We start from the raw sequence: 26,223 nt of genomic DNA on the forward strand, positions 1-26,223 counted from the left end.
ATATAAAGTTATTTTTGTGTTAAAATGTTTTATTTTGTTTTTAACGTGCAGTTCGTCGTGTAATATTTTGTGATTATAAAATGTTTTTAAGGAAAATCTTGCACAAGAAAAAAGATCAGTACTTTTTTTTTATCATGTGTGTGCTGTTGTATTGAATATAATCGAGCGTGATATACATATCAGAGTGTAAATTAACCTATTATATTCAAGTGATCAGACACTGTTCACTTATTGAAAACCTATCACTGAAAGATCATTCGACGACCCCTTGTTTGCGCATTAATTATGAGAAAATTAACGATCTAATCGGCTGGATATTTAATGCAGTTATATTATATTATAATATTCGTAGCAATCGGCTAATCGAATCAGCGGCGACTTCTCTCACACAGGAAACACGTAAAAATGCCTTTTTGTGTTTAATGATGCATTACTATCGCTCGTTAATTCATAAATGCACAATACAGGGTGTCCCATTTTAATCTATCGGTCGAAATATCTCCTAAAATACGCCAGCTATAAAAAAATGTTTCAAATAAAAATGGAATGGTGTCGAGGGGGACACATTTTAGTCATATTGTTTTTTTTCTAAGTGGAGGCGCTAAAAAGATATGAAGGTCACCTCCACTTTTTTAAATGGAATTATGTAATTTTTTTTAGATAACGTGATTCCTCTAATTATTTTGCATATAAAAGTATTAAGGTAGAGATACCAAAAAACCAATAATTTTCGAGATATTTTACACTTTATTTTGGTACATTTTGACACACAATGTTAAATAACTCGTAAACTGTTGACTTTTTGATTATCGTACCTTAATACTTTTGTGAACAGAATAATGAGATAAATCAAATGGTGTAAAGAAAACACATAGTTGCTTTAAAAATAATATGTATGCAAAATGGATAATTTTTTAAATACGCAACTATGTGTTTTCTTTACACCATTTGATTTATCTCATTATTCTGTTCACAAAAGTATTAAGGTACGATAATCAAAAAGTCAACAGTTTACGAGTTATTTAACATTGTGTGTCAAAATGTACCAAAATAAAGTGTAAAATATCTCGAAAATTATTGGTTTTTTGGTATCTCTACCTTAATACTTTTATATGCAAAATAATTAGAGGAATCACGTTATCTAAAAAAAATTACATAATTCCATTTAAAAAAGTGGAGGTGACCTTCATATCTTTTTAGCGCCTCCACTTAGAAAAAAAACAATATGACTAAAATGTGTCCCCCTCGACACCATTCCATTTTTATTTGAAACATTTTTTTATAGCTGGCGTATTTTAGGAGATATTTCGACCGATAGATTAAAATGGGACACCCTGTATACGCATAATCATATCGCGATTTTGTTTTAACCGCGAGAAGCAAAAAGTGACTAATTCCGGCTATCCTTCGGTGTTACGATCAACATCGCTTAATTGTAGTTATCCGCATGCATAAATCAATAGTACATTATAACTGATCTTTTCGGTACGAAGTCCATATGCATGTTTAACATAAATTATCGTTGTAAACTACTTCGTATAGAATTCCATAAATTTTAATTGATTTGATCGCGTATAATTATCGCGTTTTTATTCTACATATTTTTTGATGGAAAATGTATTACTGCGAGTACTTTATCCAAGAGATTTAAAAAGGTCGTGTTACGAAACATTTTTTTCTTTTTTATTTTTCCTCTTTATATGTACGACACGAGGTACAACATTTTTCATATTATAACTGCGTTATGGAGAGAAACTAGCGATCGCTGAGCAGCATTAATTAAAAGTAGCCGCTGTTGCAACCATAAGCTCAATCGAAATAATGAGTTACTCAAACGAAAGAGCGACAAGCGCCGGAAGGGTCTCGAGTTTATCGCGCTTATGGACGACCCCGACATGTATCAATAGCGGGTTTAATTGCGGATTTGACGGAGAAAGTTTGATTAAACGGCCAGTATTCTGACGAGATAACGCATAATACTCGTCTCTCTATTTTCTGTTTCGCCCGTGAGCATAGCGCGGAACAAAGAGAAATTTTTCAGTCGCGACCTGTTTTTTGAGTATCGAGCAAAATAAGGTATAAAATGATGAAAGGGACAAAGAGATATACGCAACGATGAACATAGCATTATTGATGCATCATTGCAATAAATTACTAACACCGATTATTTCGTGTAAAAATCTGTTTACATATTATTACAAAACAAATTAAACATATATAACAATTATTGCAAGTAGATAATAATAACAATGATGTTATTGAAAATTTTACAAAAATTTCATATTTATTTCTTCAATTTTACTGTTACATTTGAAAGTACCATTTATTTCTTCACTGTACCTAGCTATTTCGTTTTCTTTTCCTTAAATGTAAGACGATTTCTTCTCATGAGACTCCAATTGTAGCATTATAATTATTCGCTCATTTATTTGATTTTTTTTTTATCTGGCTTTTTTCTCGACCGACAAAAGTGATGAGCTACTCCAGATACTATCTCCTGTATCCGTTCCGCTCGACAATAGGATTCTCACGACGACCGTCGTGCACTAAAAAAACCGATAAACGAGTTGTACGTCTTTTCCATTCATCCTCAGCTGCAGTTGTTACAATACACCGAATGCACAAAAAAGACATGAAGCAATCGACTGCCGGCTGTAATACTTTCCGATTTATAGTTTGGAGAACTTGGAGGCAGCAATTATTCAATACGGTTTACGTAATCTCTGCAAAGGAGAGGACTACATACCGCAATAAAAATGCTGACAGTTTTGTATTATGACCGTAGTTTTTCCTGGTTTACTCCACAAGTAACATTTTGATTATCTTGCGGAATACAGTAAAGTGAAATTCTTATCAACACGGATATATGTATGTTCACTCGGACTGTCACGGGGACTCGATTTACTCGTTCGATGCTTAATAATTTTTCATAATTTAAACGAATTTAATGAAACTTATTATAAATGTTAAAAACGAAAATTACGCAGGGAAAAATCAGATATTAATCTCTTTGTTCGTTTTACACCTCGTAAATTTTCTCGTAAATGACATCTGCAACGGTTTAACATCTGACGGTATTACGTTGACACAAAAAGCATTATCATTTTTTCAGAAAATAATGCAGTTTACAATCATTTTATATCTCTAATTGTGCAATAGAATTTTTCCGAGTGAATCATATCGTATCAATTCGTATGTTACCGTGCCTAGCTTCTCGACAAATACTACCTCTTGATTGCAGGTATTTGTTACTATCGAACAAAAGACCTCGCCAGCTATCGCGCTAATCGTGAGTCGTGCATCGCGGCACACGCACAAATATAACTACATTTTCACTCTTATTTTGGATGAATGTAGATTCATCGACGTGGCATTTATCGATATCATATCTCATTCGTGTTTAAATTGAACGGTAAACAAACATTTAAATTAACAAAGACGTTAAAAACGATAAATGGTTGCGCGACACTGAAGTTAAAAGGCTGAGATATTTTTGTAATTTGAAATTTTATTCTATCATTGAAGTTGACACAAATACAGAGGAGGAGCTGATTTATTTCGAAATAAAATTATTATTAGATGGAAGTGCGTTGCGTAATCTGTCGCAATTAAAAGTTCCTCTTTTGCCTCGATATTCACAGTTAATATAAGATCGTATAACGCGCTCGCTTGAAAATTGGTGGCTGACCGCTCTTTTATAGCCTTCATAGACGCTTTTAGAGCTTGTTTCTTCGCCTTGGTAACAGCACTGCCGGAAATAAAGACGTTCCATCCGACTTTTCTAACACAGCCCAACGCGATGTGCCACGTGACGATGGATGCGTCTTGTCGAGCGCAACATTTCACTCCATGAAGGATATTGTCAAGAAGCGGTGGCGGTGGCGGTGGGTTATTGCGAGTAAATGTGGGCGTCCCGTGGAAATATGTCCTTCATGTGTTCAGACAGACAGCACACAGATACACACAATTCTTCCCTTACACGCATCTTTTTTTTAACTCGTGGTAAAATGTTGATTGCCCGGATATCCGTGTATTATTTCATTTAACCGTCAACACCTGCTGTGCACTTCTGTGAATAATCTTTATTTGTCCCTTTCTTGTAGAAATATTTTATCTCGTTGACGTAACAAACGTAGTCTTCATCGTAAGGAAAAATCTAATGGGATCAATCATTTTTATGAGACATCGAAAAATTATAATAAAACTTGAAAAAAAATTATTTTTTTTTATCAATTTTTTTACGGAATTTTTACCAACTTAATAATTCTTTTCATTACACATCACATATTTTTATTGCGATGGTTTTTTTAATTATTCATGATGTAACACAGAGTTTATTAGAACGCATCATTAATTTAGGTACATGGTGCAGTTTATCATTGAAGTATGTGTCTTCAGACCATTCTTAACTCACGCTCGTAGCCACGTCATCCTGCTGCTTTCTCGACCGCAAATCCTCATTTGCTGACGAGGCCGGTCATTTCGTCGGTTTTTCTACGGCCCTCTAACGAAGTCCTTCGCCGGTATGCAACGGCGCGACCGCGTGTCGGTGCATTGCGTGTCGCACGCGAAAGCTGTGAACAATGCAGCATCGCACCACCATACCGGCCTACGTACGTACGTACGCGCCAGTAAGTTTTTATCGCGAACCGCAATACCGGGCAAATTTATCAATTCATGCAGCAGTGAAGAAGAAAACTGAAAAGAAATCGAACAAAAAAGAAAACCAAAAGTATTTGAAACATTATTTTGCAACTATATTATGAATGCGTTAACCTGATCTTCATTATAGAGCACGTTACAATCCGGTTTTACATATTAATTTAAATTAAAATTGTTATTCTGTATTGATCGTATTCCTTCATGTATACCTAATATTAAGCTCATGGTATACTTGTCACTCTCCTATCTACATAACAAATTAGAATTTTTTTTATTTATCATTCTACTGGCATGCAGCGTAGAACGATAAAATAAAAACAGGCTTCTTAAAGCATTTTAATAAGGAAGAATAAGTGTACCTCCTATCTGTTATGTGGCAGTATATTATAGTACACTGCCGCTTAATGATTAGTAACTCTCTTTCTTACCTGTTTGCTTATAACACGCTGACACTGACATTATGTCTCGACGAAAGTCTCTGGCGAGCGTCCAAAATACTTCCAAATGTTTATGACACGGTTTTGGAAACACTAAACTGCTAAATTTGTTCGTGCGAGAGGCAAGCAGAGTATCTAGTCGTGCTTTCGATTGTCTTCAGAATTGCTCCGACCGACATAAATCATTCAAATAATTCAACACGTACGAACTTCGTGATACATTTTCCACAAACTTTATTGTAAATATTTATTGTAAATGCTATATAGTTCTTTCATGCTGTAGAAAACAATGTGTAATTTGATATTTTTAATTGAATCGATCCAACACTAAATTGCCTTTTTACGTTTATTCTGATCAGATAATTTCCATTGACGTTTATAGCAGAATTATTTTCATATCAATAAAATTATTGCTTTAGACGCCACATATACAGATTCGTTGATAGTGATAATGAATTTCCTGTTTAAAGAATTTACAAGTTGATAAAAAAATTTTTTTAACATTTATAACGATGAGAGAGAAATTCAGAATATATCTATTTTAAATACATAAAGCGTGAAGAAGTGCTTCTATACATTCTAAGATTTATAGAGCTTATCTCGAATATTCTTTTTAGAATGCTTGTGCATGAGGCGTGGCAATAGTTACGAATCTACGAGAGCAGATAAAGGCACAAACATGCGCACTTGAGCTTATTAAATAAACGAGAAACGTACGCGATTTAAGTGACTCAGTTAATCCGCATGTATTTGTGTCTATTACGAATTTACGACATATATGTATATATAAATTTCATGTTTCTATCTCCCACTTATTTTAATTCCATTTATAGAATTGCGTAATAAAGGAGGATGTAAAAAGGGGCCTTCAGCTCAAAGAGGTATAAGTAAAAGAAAGTGTTTTTTTATATATTTGACCTTCTGGATACGATAAAGTTATTAAAAAGTTCGTGGCGAAGTTTCGAAGTGTTTCCAAAATGCTACGAACTCTTTAATAATTTTATCGTATCCAGAAGGTCCAAATCTACAAAAATTGTTCCTTATACTTTTTTAGGCAGAAATCGACCTCTTTTTATTATCCTCCTTTCATCACGATTGTATCAGTGATCGTGTCGAAGTATTTTATGACTTCGTTTAAAGATCTTTTCAAAGAAGAATAAAAATATTTCTTCATCCGTAGTTAATCACTTCTTTAATGACTATTTTTGCTACGGTCTATTTTATTATTTTAATAATTTAGAATCGCTGCATATGAAAAAAATGCGATACCATTTACATTTCACAGTTTCATCACTCACTACTATTATCATATCACATATTTGTGGCCTTGATAACTCGAGACACCAACCGGAAAATATTAATTTGAACTTTTACACTTCAGTACAGCGCGTATTTCTCTCGACATATTTTAGCGTTTTGCGGCTCTGTGCGTACAAATACTATATATAAGATTCTTGGTTTCAACGATTATTAATGCTGGGTGTTGGTGGACACGTTATCGCTTATCAGAATCTATCGTTGATAAATGCCGTAACGAAGTTGAGTTGGCCGACTTCGAGTGCTTATCGCCACCGAGAAATGGACCCAGTTCGTCACAATCGGCCGTTGTTCACGTAACCTTTTAATACCGCCTCCCTTTTGTTCTTTCGCTCGTCCGTTTTTTCCTTTTTTCGGGATCAACGCTTTCTCGAGAGAAAAATCGAGCGCGGAGTGAGTGTGTAGAAGACTTCGGGCAGGTGTAGATCCGTGTACAATGTATGTGACGTGTACGGCACGCATCGCGCGTGTGACACGCAATTGATAGCGTGTACAATCATGATTGACGGAAATATTCATATTCTACATTTTTTAATTTTGTGAAACACGCCGTGTTATTAATAAAATAATAAAACGTGGTGCCCAAAAGTCGACAGCACTTTTAGCTGGTAAAAAGAATTTTTTCGATGTTATTTCTTTCTTTCTTTTTCGGCCACAAAAAAAACAGTGACGTAACGCGTTCTCAGAAATGTTAACTTAATCCTCGAGTATATCAAGCGTCACAAGCGTATGGTATTCGATATACTTTTAGATTTTATATATACATATTTTTTAATTTTCTTAAATCTTCGCGCAATCATTTTTTTGAAATGTCAATTGAAATAATAGTATTAAATTTTTATTTTTAGAGAACTTTTATTTAAAGATTGAAAACTAAGTCAAGACTGATTTAATTTTCACTCTTTAAAATGAGATTTTACTCCAAAGAATTTAAAGAGTACTTCTCCACGATTTTGTAATTCCTATTTTTTTTTTACCATTTTATTAGAGTTTTGTTGCTGTATTTTTATAATTACTGTAGACTAAATAATATAGTACATCATCTGGCTTGTCTAAGGATTAATCAAAATTTTGCATTTGTGATCATCCGGAAAATCCTTATGATCATTTCTTAATCGCAGGAAGAGAAACAGTCACCGTTACAAAGTCGCTTGTGCGAAACAATGAGAATTTCGCATTGTTAATGGACGTTCCGACAGCAATTAATAAATACAAAGGCAGATCTACATCGGGCCTCTTTATTAAAGCTTTAGTCGATAATTATGCTGTGTTTCAATTATGTTTCACCGGAACTCTCTCAACCTTCATGAAAAAAATTTCTTCGAAATGTTTTGCAACTCTGCGCTGGAAAGGTGTATAAAATTTCTCACAATCAGTATATTTTCTGATAATCTATATATTTTGTAACTAATACAAAGAAATATCTAAATTTTGAAATGTATAGATTAATTTTGTCTTACGAAATAGTAAGAAACTTCTATTTTTTCTTGAATTTTATGAGGATATTATTTTGATCAAATTTTTTTTAAGACTCGTAATCAAACTTAAAGTTATTTATCAAAAAGTTGCGAAGCTAAATAAAATCAAATTGCTTAGAAATTTATACAACTTTTCACAGAGAGCAGTTTCTCTTTCAAGAAAAAGCCTGTGAATGACCTGGAATACCCTGTATAATATCTATAAATCCTCCTTAATCTCCGTATTCTATTCCGTTCGTTCGCTCACGACTTATGATTTTATCACCTCATTGAAAAACAGCGTCGGTGTTTGCGTCGGTCGTTCGAAAAGTTCTCTTCGACATCTGTCGACGAATTGGTCGAGTAAGATATATACTGTCTTGACAAATAATCGAAAATTTTAGTTGGTCTGCAACGCTAATTGATTAGTCAATATCTTATAAAGTGAAATATAGCATCGCGTAGCATTAGTTATTATTCTTCTTTTATTAATTTACATTTTTTTTTTTCATTAAATCTGTCTATCTTTAGATATCTATAATCAAGAAGATATTGTTATCTCACCTTTTAATCTTTTAATCTATTAGACGATATGACATTTGCAATTTTACGAGCTAATATATAGAGACAGTAAAAATAAATCCTCTCTTATAAAATCTTCACTCAGAAAATGACAGCTTTAAAATAATCACAAATACTATTTATATTATTATCTTTATTAAAAATATAACAATTTGCAACCAAAAAATGACAATCGTTTTACATTTATTTTTTTGCAACAATTAAAAATTGTACGTATAATACTGAAAGAGAAAATACGTATGTATTTTATTATACGCATTATAATATTAAATCATTAAATCCATGTAAGGATCGAAGAACTCGTTACGTACATTATAATTTCAATATGATTAAATGCAACCTAATTGCTCTACAATCAGATTCACGACAATTTATAATTATCCATAAGAATTGATATTGAGGAGCAATTTCATTAACATTTATTTATCACTGGCCGTTGAATTTTTCAAATTGCCGTAATTTTTACATCTTATACGATACTTTCAAAATCTCATGTTTAATTTCCCAAGTTTGACAAAACGGTTTTCCTTCCCTTCCATGTATCGAAGGATTCAGTTTCCCCCCTTTCCAGATTTTCTCATTTCAATCTCGGAGCGAATTTCCGTCGCTTGGCTGCTTCATCTAGAACGAACAGAAATGTTTGTAAAGTATAAAAATTGATTACTCTGTTTATATTCATCTATTTGATTGCGTTTTATCAGAGAAAAATCACTATATAGAAAAAAATTAATATTAAAAAGTTGCTTAAATTTTTATCTGCTTACGTATAATATCACATTTATTAAATCTCAATAATAATTTAATTTAATCGGAAACAACCGAATAGAATTCTCAAATATAAAAAATGATTAGATGACGTAATTATATATTCCCACAAAAATATTTTTACAAACTTCTTTTATAATAAACATCGTTAAATTATATACATCTTGAATAATCTCTCTCTTTTGAACAATGAATTTCTTTTAAGTCTCGTAAAACGTTACCCATTAATGACATTAATCGAAGAAATAGTTTTTACCTCATTGTTGGTTAACAAATTGAGATGAAACTATAAAGTACACACATCCTTACCGTCTCTAGAACTGCATAGTACGAAATTAGCTTTTTTCTCGATATCTTTATATCTTTGGATCGTCTTTCATTTCGATATAAAAATAATATTTATGACATTTATGAAATGTGTGGATATCATTTTTTTCTTTATTGGAAATTTTATTAATAGACTAATATCGCGAATTTATCTGTTTTGTTGACATTCATTAATTTATTAATAACAGATTATTAAATGATTCTTTAATGTCTATACGAAATATACAAAAATTTTTCAATATATTGATGCATTTGACTTCGACAATTTCGTTCTATTAAAGTGTCATAATAAACATCTAAATTGCACACAGATATGTCTATTTACAATTTCCCGAGCTTTATTCACGTTCACACATATTAAACCATAGTAATCCACGAAATTGCGAGCGTTCCTATGTATCTATCCGCTTTATTGTCTACAACGTTACGATTGCAAAAAAAAAAAATCAACAAAGTGCAGCCGTTCAATAAAGCTTTATTCCCCTATCTACAAAAAAGCCCTATATCCGTACCGCTTGTTCGCTTATTGATACATGTGATTGTGAATCGAATGAAGGTATAAAGGAAGAAAGAGAAATGGATCGTGATTCGTTCTCAGGTTCTGGGTTCTATGTGATGCGTTTAGTGATGATCGTCGCAATGCTTGACATCTTCTTTAAAAAGAAAAAAACACGAGTCTTCTTCTTGACAGAAACTAAATCTTCCATGCTGCGTCATTGATCGGTTTGGCCGTTGAATCGATGTTGAAGATTTATCAGTGCCCGAGACATTACGAAGAATTGTCTTACGAAGACGAGATCGAAGAGGAGAGTCTAAGAAACGGCGACCAATTCCCGTATTCGCTCCCACGTGAGATACCTTGATGATGGACAATCGAGAGAGTCCATTCGTGCGAACACAGGCCAGCAGAAGTCTGATTCGGCCGCAGACAGGTGCACGAAAGTTCCTGATGCCGTCGCCCGCGGATAAGACAGTGCGCCAGCTGGTGAATCGACAGACTGTTGGTGAATCGGAAATGAATCCGATGGGCACATCGAAACGATTGTCAGCGCCGCACACGCCCATGGAGAGTCTGAAGCAATGGGAACTGGTGGAGAATGACAAGGGTTTGCAAGTAGTTGAGAAACGAGCCGGCGCTTTAAGCTCGATCAGATCTAAGGAAATGATCCCCACGAGTCCGCTCTACGGTCGTACTCCCGTTTCCGTGAAGAGACTCCTCAGCGACACGAACGTGGACGCGAATCTGGAGGAGAAATTGAGAGTCTTCAATGAATCGAAGATTCTCCAACCGATTAGTCTTTCGTTTGGTCAACAGAGGACGGAATTAGCACCACCCGTTCCACCATTGCCAGAGCCCAAGGCACCGCTTAGTCTCGATTTGATTCTAAAGCAGCAACAAATAGCGTCGACGGGTACAACAACAGTCGAGAGTACCGATATGCTACAACGATTGGAACAGCAAGTTAAGGCCATCGAGATGAGCACAATCGCTGCAAGGACGCATCAGCTGGAGAACAGCTCGGATTTCGGAGCGGAACTTCAGCTCAGATATCGAGAACACGAGGACTTGCTACGAAATGTCACTGATGATGAGGCCGAAGGGTAAAATATATACTCTGTCTACGCCATACATCAATCATCCCTGTGCCCATTTACACTATCATCGATATCTCTTTTATTATTCATCATCAAACATTATTATTCGTATATCTGATCTTGTATATTTTCATTTCTTATTCTTCTTATTCAAAGTAATCTCAGTAATACATATATTTGAAAGATTTCTTATTAAAGAAAAGAATCATTAACTTTTTTAAACGTTTTTGAAGATTATCTGTTTTTATTTACAATCGGTTTGGGACAATCATTTTCATTGAGAAGAAATAATAAAAATGTCAATTTTCAAAACGAATCTCAATAATAATTTATCTTCGTCCCGATAAAACAAATTTAAGATTGATCGAGTTTCGTAATTTAATAAACATCCATCCACATAATCGATCATACCTCAATCTTTTCATGTTAATCGTCATCGAAGAGTTTAAGCCATAGCATTTCAATCGGTCAATATCCGCATACACACACATACAAACACACACAGATGATCCGTTAGCACATTTACAGAGCGGTGATAGCCTTAGTGATAATTGAGGAAATCGCCGTCCAACCTCCGCTTGATCATCGTCGCCGCGCCGCCCGTTCCGATTACCTATACACGCCTGATTCACACAATTGACTGTCCGTTTACACCCACACGTGTTCTTTTCTTCGTTACAATTGACATTTAGTTTACGCAATGTCGCAACCCGTGCAGCGATTCATTCCATGATTTCCCATCGGTCACTTTGTCACCATTACACGTCGGTCATTAGAACCATGTCTAACCAGAAGAGATCAGTGGACACAACACTGAAAAAGAAAAGATTCTGACATTATAGCTACCAAATATTGAGTGAAATAATTCTAATCAAATGTTTACTAAATACAACCAAAAATAATTTTTACTTTTCTAAGTATTTAGTAAGTATTCCCAAACATAATATTACAATTATTTTATCATACTTACTAAATATATTTAGAAAAGTAAAATTATTTTTAGTTAAATATTAACTGAACATTCGATTATAATTATTTCGCTCAACATTTAATAGCTATTACCAGACTCGTTTTTTCAGTATACTTGTTTACAATGGCAGATATTTCGATGAATAAATCTATCAGGTATCTTGAAATAACTTGTAAATATCTGACACATTCTCTCTCTGAAAAATATCGGTATGAATTTAACATGCAATGTTTATACAATTCTTTTTGTGTCATTATTAATATTAACATTATATCATATAGATTATAATTCGTATTGCTAAATTCAATGTTGGTGTTAATAACAACACCAAACAATTAGAATCACATGGTGTTATTTTTGAGAGTGCACTGACCTTCTCGATAATTAATGTTTGTTTGATAAAAATGTCAAGATAGTATTTTCTGAATTACGAATGATTGAATGTAAATGGCTTTGCACAAATTTCGCTGATGTACAAACAGATAAAATGTTATATTCCAATTGATTTCGAGTGGACTGTATTGCGGTAACTATGTTTTAATTAAAGATTTCGACACCATGCAATATATTGAAAAAATTAGAAAAGTGTTTACACTTTTACCATTTATATCTGTCTCCAAATGCAACATTCTTCTTGTTACGTTTGAAACGATGTTTCTCCATCTCTCTCCGTATCAAACACATTACCACACAAAACACTTTAATTACGACAAACATTTGTATAGTTTGTTGCGATACACGACCCCATACCATAAAACATTAAATGAAAGGAAGAATTATCATGAAACATCAATGAAAAAAGGGCCTCCCTGTTGCACCGTGGAGACGCAACGCGAAACTCTACTGGAAATGCCGGAATCGCGCCAAAGAAGCCCACCGTTAAGTTGTCCAGGACTGCTTCGGATACGCGGCGGGGACAAGAAGTGGAGATTAGAACACAATCCAGAATGCCGCAAACTCGCGCAATCGTCCGTCCGATTGTTACCAAAAAGGATCATCAGCGTCATCAGCAATCACAACAGCAGAACAACGCGATGACCGTCCCACTCAGACCGTTGTCAGACATGCAGAAGGGTATTCAGAGCGAGAAGGAGGTAGATATTTAATATGTATATATATATATATGTGTGGTGTGTGTGTGTATAGGCATCGATTGCAGCGTTATCACGTTTAAACATTATTGAACATCTTGACGATAAGATAATTTCTATCTGATTTAAAGAGAGGAAAAAAAGAATTGTGTTAATTTTTTATTGTCTATTGTAGAATAATTAAACTGTATGGTATTACGTGATTATAACTTCGTCGAGAATTATTTAGCGATAATTTCCATGATTTGGAATCCGCCATAAATCAAGTGAGATACTTGACTGTTAGAGCCATGGCACACAAAAGAACTTAAGCAGTCAGACGTAAGCAGTAAGGAAATTAACATGTTGGGTTGACTACTGCTTACATTATAGCCTTAGGGTCTTTACTGTAATTGGTTTGCTTACTGCTTAAATTTTTTGTTTGCAATGACCCTTAAGAGAATAGATAAAATTGCAAACGCAAGCATTAATGAGTAAGAGAAATGTTAAAATGATGCGCGATTCGTAGCGTAATGATGCGCAGATTTTACGATTGCCCGTATATGTACATATATCGACGATGTGATGAATCAAGTGCAAACGAATGGTAATGCAAATGCATTTCCATACTTACGTCACACGAATGACTCGTTTCATCTGTTCGACCTGAAATAATCCAAACGATTTCCCCACTTCGTCGAAGCGTTATTCGATCGTTATGACGATCGTCCAATCTGTCGAAGCTATTTATTCCATGTGGAACACATTTGAGATATTTCAGAAATTTCAACGAGTTTTTTCTCTTTAAAAAAATTATTTATGTTTTTTCACCACAAAAACATAAATAAACCTTTTTGCGTAAAATATAAAAAATTTTTTTAGTGAAACATTTATCTTTTTATAAAATACAAAATTAATTAAGTGAATTTAGAAAAATATTTTTGAGATTTTAATCTAATTATTTGAGCAAATTAAACATGTTTTTTTTTTTTTACAACTGATGGGAACTATATATATACCAGAAGTAAAATAAAATAAAATAAAATCATAAAAAGTTTTTGAACAGAATTCGTTTATTTCTATATATAACAACGGAAGTTATAACTTTTAATATTGTATGTCATGTCAATTCGATAAGCTGGCAATATATTTGGAACGGGATTTACATCTGTATTAACTTTGTGTTGTACCATAAAACAAATTTCAGATGCACCCGCGAAAGCGGAAGTCCGGGCTTTGTTTTACGTCATGTATTTCCTATTTTCCCATTTTCGTCGCTGTTTTATGGAGATACATAAATCCTAATCTTCGTAGAAATCCAGCACCAACAGTTTCCTCGTATCATTATCGTAACTTTCATTGTAACTGACTGATTATCATCTTTAATTTAAAATGAATAATTTCCATTTGTAGTATATGGAACAATATAAAGTTCTAAATATAAACAAAGGGTTATATAAAGAATGAGTATAAAAAGTATAATATAAAATTTAATTAATCTATGTTAATAATATTGATTAATCCAGGATTTACGTAACAATTGCATTTTTCACTCCAATTAAAATGCTATTCACAATAGCGATAAAATATGCTTTGCAAAAATAGATTTTTTCCCAAAGTGCTCGCAATGTTTACTTATTTATTTTTCTCTTAACGAGATACAAAAGTAACTTTGAAATTACAAAATTATATTATAATTAATGCGTTATTAATTTAAATAGATTCTAATGCGTTGAGTTATTTTTGCGTAATTTAGAGTAAAAAAGAAATCAGCTGACTCTGTCGCTTAATAGAACACCTAAATAGAGCTTTACTACTTATTTACTAGTTCACGTGTATGCGTTTCTATTTTCCGTAGAGAATTCGCGTCAACTTGGATCTATTCTTATCTTCCTTTTGCGTGAAGTGGATGTCCGCGACTCTTTTCTCATCGTTACTTTCTCAGTCGATTGATCAGCTGACTGAACACGCTCTCTTGCTGTTGCCTCTTTCAGAAACTTCGACTTTACCCTCTTTATACTAGCTCTCTCGAGTATTCTTATCTAAGTATCCGACGAGAAAAGAAATCAATGCTCTCATAAGCACGAAAATAAAATATTATAAGTTAATAATTGTACTTGATATGATATTATTTGATTTTATTGATTTTTGATATTATCGTATTTAAGCGATTTATTTTTTTTAAATCGCTATGATGTCTGAAAAGTTTTGATGTCTCAAAACTGGGGATATTGTCTTAATTGGATTTATTCTTATTTATCACATGTGATTCTTAAGTCTATAATGTCATTATAATTTAGAACGATGCTAATAATAACAAATTTATCTTTTTATAAGTCTGTTTTCTAATCTTTTTTCTTCTATATATAAATGCAACCTTAACCAAACTCTGGAAATATTTTTTAATATTTTTAATAATAAAATTGAACAAAAGTTAATAATGTAGGCGTTTTTAATGACATTAAACATATTTATCAATTTCATATATAGCGCTAGACTATATTCCGATAATTTTCTCAGTGTTCATAGTAGTAGTTGGTTTGAGTAGCTGACGAGGCGAAAAGCCTACTAGGTAGGAGGATGATAAAGGTGAAGATGTAGCATCCCACTCTGTACATCCCACAGAAGCGTGCGTCATCATCAGGATGTACGTACATATCGGTGTCTTGAAATTAGAGCTGTCGATATCTTCTTGTAGATATCTCGTAAAGAGAGGAAAGCTCAATTTTTCCCATCTTCAGTGAAAATTTTTTCTTTTTCTTATAAAACAATATTATGTCACTCTCTATTTTTTTATTTCAAAGTGCCAATATTACTATATAATAACATTAGTAATACAGTTTGTCAATTAAATGTTTGGTTAATCAAAAATAATTTTATTTTTCTAAATATTCCATAAGTATTATCAAACATAATAACTATTTAGTAGTAATTATAAAATATTACAAAAAAATTATTTTTGGTTTTATTAACCAAACATTTGATTGAAATTACTTCACTCAACATTTAGTAGTTATTACTATACTAGATTCTTTTTTCAGTGTGCATCTTTCCTACAAGTTTAATAATCATAAAAGAAAAACCATATCTTTTACAACTTGGGTTAAATATTTCGAGCATTTTTCTTTAGGACATATTAACGCTTGCGCTTTGCAGACATTCGGTCCGATCAGCTGACCAGCCTGAAACCTTCTGTTATCTCGGCTGTAAGCAGCACCCTCAGTTAAAAGAGTAAAACACGGAACAAACGTGTAACGGTGGTTCCCACTTTCCGCGACGCATGCGTTCTTCGATCGAGAAGGGGGTGGCAGAAAGAGAGAGAGAGAGAGAGAGAGAGCGTTGAGTTGAGGCTAGGCATTCAAGGGTGGTTCTCTCACACGTTTCCACCAGGGGGTGGCGGCGCCGTGTATTGATTCTGCCTTTGCATCCCTCAGTTGTGTGGTATCTTCTCCGAGGGTGGTTCGTTTCGAGGGTGGAAAAGGGAAAAGGCAGTCGCGTACGGTCGTCGTCGCCGTCGACGACGACCAGAGAAACCGTCTCGCGTTTCTCAATCGGTCTTCTCGTCTCATCACTTCTCTCTTTTTCTTTCTCTCTTTCTCTCTCTTTCTCTTATATAAAACACAAGGCAGTATTTGACAGTTGTGATAAAGATTTGCGAACAGTGACATCGCCTCTGCTCTTGATACAAGCTCAAAGACCTTTGACGAAAGTAGTGGATATCTTGAAGAGAATTTATTCTGCGACACTTAATATGATACTGACTGTAACTCCCATCGGATTACACAATTACGATAATCTGCCACGAAAGCATTTTGATAACACGTATCACTAATTTGATTATATTTTTATTAATTGTCAGTGAATTATCATCGTTCATGGATCGATGTTAAATGTGAACTGTGCTAGTGAGAGATGGTGTCGCTGACGTCTTACCACATTATCGTTAACCGAAGGTTGACGAGATAGCGATTAGTATAGTCATGCAGTGACGTTTGAAAAAATAAAGTGTATGTGGCACGCCTTTTTTTGAAAACTAATCGAATTTTATTGCAACTGTATTTGGAATTGATTGATATAAAAATAAAAAACGATCTATATATCTAAGTTATTTTCATTAAAAAATAGAATTTTTCAAAAACTGTTACCCATTTTTTCGCAAAATTAAATTCTGCGGGAAAAGGGCAAGCTTCCTACAAATAACAAATTCAAAAATGCAAATTATTCTAGTTGAGCACAAATATTGTCTTTGACGAGGATTTAATTTGCAGTTCAATTGTCAATACTAGTACAAAGAGTGCCTAATGAAATATATTGGGCACTGATGTTTGCTGAATTACGTCATGTATTTTGTAAACGCGGTAAAACAAAGAGATTTATCACTTGAGAAATGTAATTCAAACGTTATTGGAACTCAAAGAGAAGTGCCCCTTTAAATCGAGATGATAAAGTTAGCGGCCGATTATACCTATTTATTTCTTCAATCGGAGATCAAAGTGTTTGCCTAACGACAGATGGTGGTGATATAACAATCGGTTTATCATTGAAATACAGTAGTGGTTTTTATATGACACTGCTTGTATTCTGGTAAAATGAACCAGCGTGACGATACGCTTCGCGAGTTGACTCATCGCTCGACCTTCCAAAACGATCGACCAGAGAAACTGCGGTCGATCACAGTTGGTCGTCGTTATCGAAGAAGAATCGAGAATTAAATTATTTCTGTCTTTACTAAAATAAAGGAAAAAGACAATAAGAGAGAATTGTGAAATGAAACTACAGTGATCAGAGGGCGAAATATAACAACTCCACGCGTACCACGATCTACATTCTGCCATGTTGAATTTTTTCGGTGCGGTCTCGTAATATCGGTAGTCAGACAGAACAGCTAATCTACTGACGGTTTAGATCACGCGCATGCGAGCACGAGGAAGTGGTTCACTATCGAATCCGTCGTCGTCGATCCGGCGTTCATCGATCGTCTCGTTGGGATTTGCAAACAGTTAAACTGGCGGCTTCTAAAGTTACGGCCACCACCAACTCACGCAAGATGGTCACACGTAGCTTGCTGCGGGTAATATCTAAATCCTGCGAAATTAATTGTTAAACTACTGCCCTGATTACTTTACTCTTTGTTTTCTCTTCTTTTCATTATATGATACTTGCGCGTTAATAATATATTTTTATCGTACCTAAGTGCAGCTTTTATTTCGAATCCTTGATGCCTCTTACAATTCAAAGGCACGTATCTGACGCGAGCATAGCGCATTTTAATACTCCAGCTTCTTCATAAATACGCTTGTCACATCGATATTCTACTGGTTTTTTTTTTCTTTTCTTCTTTTTCTTTTATTAAAGGTATAGCGAGAAAAGAAGTAAAAAAATCATCGTATGCGCAACGTCAACGTAGCGCATCGGTTGTCCTCGCGATTAATGCGAAAGTCCAGCGTGTTCCACTCGGAACAATCTGTATCTGGTGCACTTTAACGAGCTTTAATTAATTCCATTGACAATGGCCGCCGCCGTGCCTGGAAGTGTCAAGTGCGGCCCGTGCAGGCATGTGCGTATGCGTAAATAAATGCGATATTGTGCGAGGAGGGAGAGATCCGCGGATATTCCTCGCGCGATGTGGCATTCTCGAGGAATGTGCGCTGAGCTCTTAACGAGCGTTTGCCCCGTATTTCTAGTGTCTCATTCCATGACTTTAAACGCCGCGCTCGGAGATGCGACCTAAGTTTCTGAAATAGTTGGCTATTTACGACGCAACTTTGCACGGCGTTCTCCCGTTTCTCGAAATAAATTAGCACGCACGATATACTTACGTTTAAAATCATTTCTAAGTTATTGAATTTAGATTACGAATTATATTGTGTAAGTGTATTAGTAACTTTTAGTTTAAACGTTTCTCGTTCGTATTTTGCAGTAATGTCAGCTATTTTAGTTTTAATGTCTATTTATATTGTAATATATATATATATATATATTCACTCTACTTCTTAATTTTTTATTAAGAGTTAAACTGTATATACACGCGTGTGTGTATGCATATACATTATAATCATTATATACATATACAAAATTTTGATTTATTTATTTTCATTAAGGCTCTATAATTATAACATCAATCATATTTTAAATATGAAAACTAGTAAAGAAAACATATATGTTGTGTATTTTCGTCACTAGTTTTATCTAGAATATTAACTGCGTATTTATTTTTGATTTTTATTTCTAAAACATATACCTACATATAATTGGTGTTCTAATTATAAAAAATCTCAATAAAAATGATATAATATTTGCGTGTTTGACAGAAAAAACTCGCTATTTTTATAAATGAGAATTTTTTTTGCATATACAGTGATTCGATTGCAATTTTATCTGTAATTTACTTGATTTTTATTTGCTCATCGATCATGATTTTTTTGTGTTACAGGCGGGGGATGGCGTAGGAGTGTCGAGTAGCGGAGGTCGACTCTCCTCGAGGAGTCGAACCTCCGAGGAACCTCATATCGGCAAGTACAAATTACTGAAGACCATTGGCAAAGGCAATTTTGCTAAGGTGAAGCTTGCTAAGCATGTACCCACGGGGAAGGAAGTAGCCATCAAGATCATCGATAAAACTCAATTGAATCCCGGTAGCCTTCAAAAGGTAACGTTATATCGTCATTATCTATCTTATATTTTTTTATCATTTCCTTTCTTACAAAAGTTCATTAGAGTAGAATTATAGATGTAAGAGAATGAGATAGAACTGTTATAATATAAATTGTATCATTTTAATGTATGTTATGTTACATACCATTAGCCATTATTTAAAATTGATTGACAACATACAAATCAGTCTTTTAATTACGTTGACTTATTTTGCATGCTAATATTTTTACAAGAAGAACTGTTATCGTTTGAGTCATGTCGCATTATCATAATTTAACAAAAAAGAACTTCAAATCATACGTGCATCTCATAAATGTAAGTACCTGCATGATTCATCTGGTCAATTACAGCTGTTCCGAGAAGTCAGGATAATGAAGATGCTCGACCATCCAAACATAGTGAAATTGTTTCAAGTGATCGAGACTGAAAAGACACTGTACCTGGTAATGGAATATGCCAGTGGCGGCGAGGTCTTCGACTACCTGGTTCTGCACGGGCGGATGAAGGAGAAAGAAGCGAGAGCGAAGTTCAGGCAGATCGTTTCTGCTGTGCAATACTGCCATCAAAAGAAGATCATTCATAGAGACTTAAAAGCCGAAAATTTATTGCTCGATAGTGAAATGAATATCAAGATCGCCGATTTCGGTTTTAGCAATGAATTTACACCCGGTAACAAGTTAGACACATTTTGTGGCTCACCGCCATACGCCGCGCCGGAACTTTTTCAAGGTGTTTCTCGACGTGTGATTCATACAAATTTGCGTGTTAACTTATGCAATTTACTTATGCAATTTTTCATTTACAGGAAAGAAATACGATGGTCCGGAAGTGGATGTATGGTCGTTAGGTGTAATCCTATACACATTGGTATCCGGCTCACTGCCTTTCGATGGTTCGACATTGAGAGAATTGAGGGAAAGAGTATTAAGGGGGAAATATAGAATTCCGTTTTATATGTCCACCGACTGTGAAAATCTTCTCAAGAAATTTTTGGTGCTCAATCCAACGAAAAGAGCCTCACTAGAGGTATGTGGAAATCAGATTTGAGTTGTATTTTATTCTTGAACTCTGTTACCTTATTAGTTAAGGTATTAATTGTCTTCTCAATGCGATCACAAATGGTATATTTTATTGTAATACCACGGAAGTCATTAAAAGAAATATAATCTATTAATTTTTATTACTATAGAACATAATGAAGGATAAATGGATGAATTTGGGATACGAGGATGACGAATTAAAGCCGTACTTAGAACCCGAACCTGATTACAGAGATCACAAGAGGATAGGTGAGTCTGCCAGTATGTACATAACACTTACTACTTACCATTTTATTTTAATGCTTCTATTTTAATACATCCATTGTGAACATTCTCACTATTTTTATATGATATCAATGACAAAGATCTCTCAGCTTCTATTTTCTTCGATATGTATACATATTCTCAAATTATATAATATATTATAGTTTTAATTTGGATTTTTTTAATACATTTTCTGTAAGAATGTTACACGGTTGGATGTCCCTTGTAGTTAAATAGTTGTGCAATAATCACTATTAATATCTTATCAAAATATATCAAACTTTTAATATTATTTAATATGTATTATATTACAATTTTCTATTATAATGTTAAATAGAGTTTTTAGAACATGCACAATTTAAAATGACTTTTTACTAAATTATATTAAGTATGTACGTTTTTTACACACAGCGTAGAAAACATCATACTTTGTTTTTCGAATTCTTATTTAGTTTGATATATTTACATCTATGTATGTGTTGTGATCTGCTTCTAAAAAATCTTTTTTATTGCATGAAAATATATCTTAATAAAAAAAAATAAAATTTTTTAATTAATTCTAATATTAAAATTGATTTTTAAAACCACATCTTATTTTTAACGAGTGTTAAAACATGGATATACATTATTAAGACATTATACATTATAAATTTAATTTTTAAGAATTTTCTGTATTTCTAAATGTGTTTTTTTTTAATAGTATCTGTTATAACTATAGGGCCCGGATGTTCGGGCTCAGTCACGGGCTTCGTGTGGAGAATCGCGCGCGAATCAAACACTTGATTGATTAAGCAAGGTGATAACAAGATTTCTTGGAGAAACCCGACGATTGTCGACTGCATCCGATCAATTCGAATATGATATATACAAGGCTGGTACGCGGCGCGATGGACTCAATGTAAACAAAACGCGGAGTTTTTTTTTGTATTGATTCGAGACAAACGCTTTTTTTACGTTCGTTGTCTCAATTTACGCCTCCTAAAAGTTTCGTTTACACTTTTGTTATACACTCTAAATTTCTTGGATTGAATTTTTAGTCCAAAGAATGGTTGAACCTATGCTTTCAATCTCATGTTTCAGGGCTATTTTAATGAATCTTATGCAGATACGGTATGAGCCGGAAAAATTGAAAAGTTAACATTAAATTTTAATTGCATTTAATATAATATTTATCCTCTTATATATAAATATATAAATCATTTTTTCACTTTGTTTATCTCTATGTATTTTATTTTCACTTATTTATTCGATTTTTATTTCTCATTCTTATTTTAATTAAATGTCATTGCACTTGTATTTGTCATTTGATACATTTGTCATACACACTTTTTGACAGATGCATCAAAACGACTCTACAAACTTATGGATTTACTACTTCAACAGTGTTACTAATCCGTAGAAATTAAAATCATGTTGCATAGAGGTTTTTGTTAGTATCAGCATTTTCCAGTCTAGTTTTTCGGGAAAATATCGTGTAACCGCAGCGGTTCTCCGTGCGGAGCCTATGACCGAGCCCGAAGTTATAACTAAGGTTGGGAAGTAACGCATTACTTGTAGAGATGTTAAGATGCCTTTTCATGCTGATGCTCGACGCTCATTTTTAGCGTCAAAAGGATCACGTGACCATTCTGCTTGACGCTAGCGTCAAAGAAGTGAAGTTAAATTTGTCTATTATGCTGGATTCACGCTGCATCCGACTTTCGTCGTACGACTCTGCAACCTATTAGAAAATAGGATTTTGCTTCATATCGATGATACGATTTTTCTGATTGGTTGCAGAGCGTCGTATGATGCACATCCGATGCAGTGTGATCCAGCATTAGCGTCCTCGCTGAATCGCAAATTTTTGCCAGATTCTTTCGTTTTGAGTAAAAACGCGTCGAATGATCCTAATTTCATCAAAATCGGTGAATAGACCAGTCTACTGCATAATTATAAAAAAAAACGTAACGAAAAGTAACTATTTTTTTATCGTTACTTTTTAGAATCGGTAACGAGTAACGGTAATGAGTTACTTTTTACCACAAATAACGGTAATGCGTTATTTTTAAAAAAGAACTTTCCCAACTTTGGTTATAACAGTATATAGCAAAACTTTTTATTTTAATATTTTTAATATCTTTTTAATTTTGGATTATAAATGTTGTGTTGGAAAACTGTTCTAATTCTAATGGATGTGACTATGCCGCCACGCATTTCCATTTCAGAGGCCTTAGCCAGTATGGGATATACTCGAAGCGAAATAGAAGATTCTTTAGGACAAGCGAAATATGACGATGTATTCGCCACATACTTGCTCTTAGGTAGAAAAACAACAGATGTAAGTATTCAATATATTAAGATTAATATACAATATATGATGGCGTCTTGAAATTTTAATATTTTTCCCGAATTTTGGTTTATATAGCCTGAAAGCGATGGATCACGGTCAGGTAGTTCATTGTCACTGCGTAACATTCCACCTCAAGTCAGTTCAGGTGGTGGAGGAGGAAGCAGTGGAGGAACAGGTGGCGCAGTACAGAGTCCATCTCACAGAGGTGTTCATAGAAGTATTTCTGCTAGCAATCCAAAACCCAGTAGACGGGCCTCGTCTGGTGCTGAAACTCTTCGTAAGTGTTATATCCGTTTTCGCTTTAACCGTAACTCTTATGCAGTACGGTGGCTTAAACTTTACTGTCAAATAACAAACATGGATAAGGACATTTATCAAATTTGGGTAAGACAAGATATCTGTATTCCCTGTAATCAGAAATTGTGAATTTTATGCAACAATCATTTATTTGTATTGGAGATAGTAGTTAGTAATTAGTATATAGTATAGTTTAATTGTTAAACTGTAACAAAAGTGACATAATGAATGTTGAGGTATACAACAAGAACCGAATTGTGTTTGCTGATAAATCTGTTAGTACAAATACTGTGTCTAAAATAGAAGATTTTATTGCATAATTTTCTTTCTTATTAGGAGGCGTACCCAGTCCAGGTAACGCAACGAATCACAATCATGCGACTGCAGTAACTGGCACAACTGTGACTGGAAGCGGGGGTAGTAATTTTAAACGACAAAATACTGTAGACGCAGCTACAATAAAGGAAAATAGTGCTCGTGTTTCTGCAAGCCGACCCTCTGCAACTAAAAATAGTCAATCACCTGGGCAATTAGATACTAGTGAGTTGTTGCTTTGTTCTTGAACGATACTTTATGACAGAAATGTCTTATGAATAAATATTCGATTATTTGTCGCTCTATGTTTCCTTTGTGATGCTTGAGCAAAGTCTTTGGATAAGGGAGATTGCTTTGGATAAGGTTGTAGCGGTTTAATAGCTAATTTGCAATTTGTAATTTATCTGTTATTTGTGTTATTTGTAATATGTTCCATATTATTCATAAATTGTTCATAAATTTCATCATATTTATTATATTTATACAATCATATTATTATCGGAGATTTTGATCATTCGCATTTTAATGTCAAATTGTCACATCTGTTTCTTATATGTTTGTAAGATTCAACATGCAATCATATTGTCAAATCATAATTTTACCGAACATCATGCACATATATCCTTAAAATCTGATATCTCATTTATCATGTATTGATTTTTCAAGAAAGAGACTTGGTATTATTTTATTTTATGTTTATTTCTTAATGTGGAAACAGGTTAGACTTATAATCTTTGTAATATGTTTTGTTTGTTATAATTTAAAGTATATTGCTTTTTGTTTTGTGTTGAACCATATCTAATGAGGCTTGCAGTGACAATGTTCATTCTAGGCGTGGGTACAAGTCCTGGTGGTAAAGCAAGGGTAGGCAAGAGCAATACAATGAACGCAGGGGTAGGTGGTGGTCGGCCTCTCACCTCACCTGCTCCTGGTTCTGTTGGTCGACGTAGCACCATCTCCTATGATCAAGCGAAAACATCATCAGCATCTACTGAAAGAACCAACGAAGTACCCAGGTATTGTAACATCCAATTATTTTTACCTAAAACATGCGATTTATTTACACGAAAATGAAATACAAATATAAAAAAAAATGAACGTAGTGTTACGAAGTTTTTTTATTACATTTTATCTGATATTCTATATACATTTTCACTTTTCGATAACATATGAGATATTGGACATGTATTTAATTTCTTTCGTTTCTTACACAATATTACAAAATTTGCTCTTAATTATTAATTTGTATTCGCAAATTAAATTATAGTCCGCTATTTCATTAGCTGTATAACGACATACAATATATTATATATATATATACACACACACAAAGTAAACATATTAGTGCATCTCGTGTGACGTTTTCTATCGACTTAACACTTTCACTAACTATAGACGACTGACTTTTTATGTGTGCAAAGTACACTAAACCATTCAAGAAATGATTTGATAATCGAGTGAACAATAACAATGTCTGTCATAAAAAGCCGCGGGGAATTCATTTGTTTGTTGCGTTGCTCTAGCATGTTGGCTGCTGCCTGCCAATCGTTCATTGCGATATCACTTTCTTTATGGCTTGACAGATGTATCAAACGAACAGTCCAATGTAACGTTTATACATGTACAGACGCTTGCTGAAATGATATCAGACAACAATCGCATCCACGTGTACAAAAAAAACTCAATGATCTCAAATATACATATATCTCAGTCAAGACGATGTAGACACACATTATCATCATACATTTTTCATTCTTATATATACGTTATAGCATCATATTCTGTTCTCTTGTCGTACGAGTATTTCGCGAAGTTACGTTAGCTACAGCAGTTAGTATTTTCATTCTCCTCTTTTCATCCTTATGATTCCCTTTTATATTCCTTGTTAACAAATTTTTGTTTAAAAAAATATTTTTTATAAAATTATATATAATTATACATATATGTACACAACGTTATACGTACACGTATATACATATATATACATATATGTATATGCGCAAATTTTTTTTAGAATTTTTTTCTTGATGAATAAAATTATAAAAATGAATTGAATGTAATTTTTTATTTTTTTTTTCAAGACAATATACGACATAAAAATAAACGACTTTACAGTAAAAAGTAACAAGTCATTATTT

The 26,223-nt window shown here is 33.7% G+C and overlaps 1 protein-coding gene across 6 annotated transcripts in view; it reads left to right on the forward strand.

Moving 5' to 3' along the window:
* The first annotated feature begins 10,409 nt into the window (after positions 1-10,409).
* The window catches only part of LOC108779904 (serine/threonine-protein kinase MARK2), a 28,384-nt gene continuing 12,570 nt past the window's right edge, over positions 10,410-26,223 (forward strand). For 4 of the 6 annotated variants that reach the window (XM_018547454.1, XM_018547457.1, XM_018547458.1 and 1 more), the window contains exons 1-10: positions 10,410-11,149; positions 12,916-13,207; positions 19,617-19,832; positions 20,188-20,566; positions 20,643-20,863; positions 21,027-21,138; positions 23,349-23,461; positions 23,549-23,750; positions 24,107-24,310; positions 24,900-25,101. In XM_018547454.1, coding sequence (XP_018402956.1) covers positions 10,410-11,149; positions 12,916-13,207; positions 19,617-19,832; positions 20,188-20,566; positions 20,643-20,863; positions 21,027-21,138; positions 23,349-23,461; positions 23,549-23,750; positions 24,107-24,310; positions 24,900-25,101 — 2,681 coding nt within the window. The remainder of the gene's footprint in view (positions 11,150-12,915; positions 13,208-19,616; positions 19,833-20,187; positions 20,567-20,642; positions 20,864-21,026; positions 21,139-23,348; positions 23,462-23,548; positions 23,751-24,106; positions 24,311-24,899; positions 25,102-26,223) is intronic. The other 2 variants (XM_018547456.1, XM_018547455.1) reach the window with 2 other exon arrangements.

Source organism: Cyphomyrmex costatus, unplaced genomic scaffold, assembly GCF_001594065.2.
Source record: "Cyphomyrmex costatus isolate MS0001 unplaced genomic scaffold, Ccosl1.0 scaffold639, whole genome shotgun sequence".
NCBI classification, from domain to species: Eukaryota; Metazoa; Arthropoda; class Insecta; order Hymenoptera; family Formicidae; genus Cyphomyrmex; species Cyphomyrmex costatus.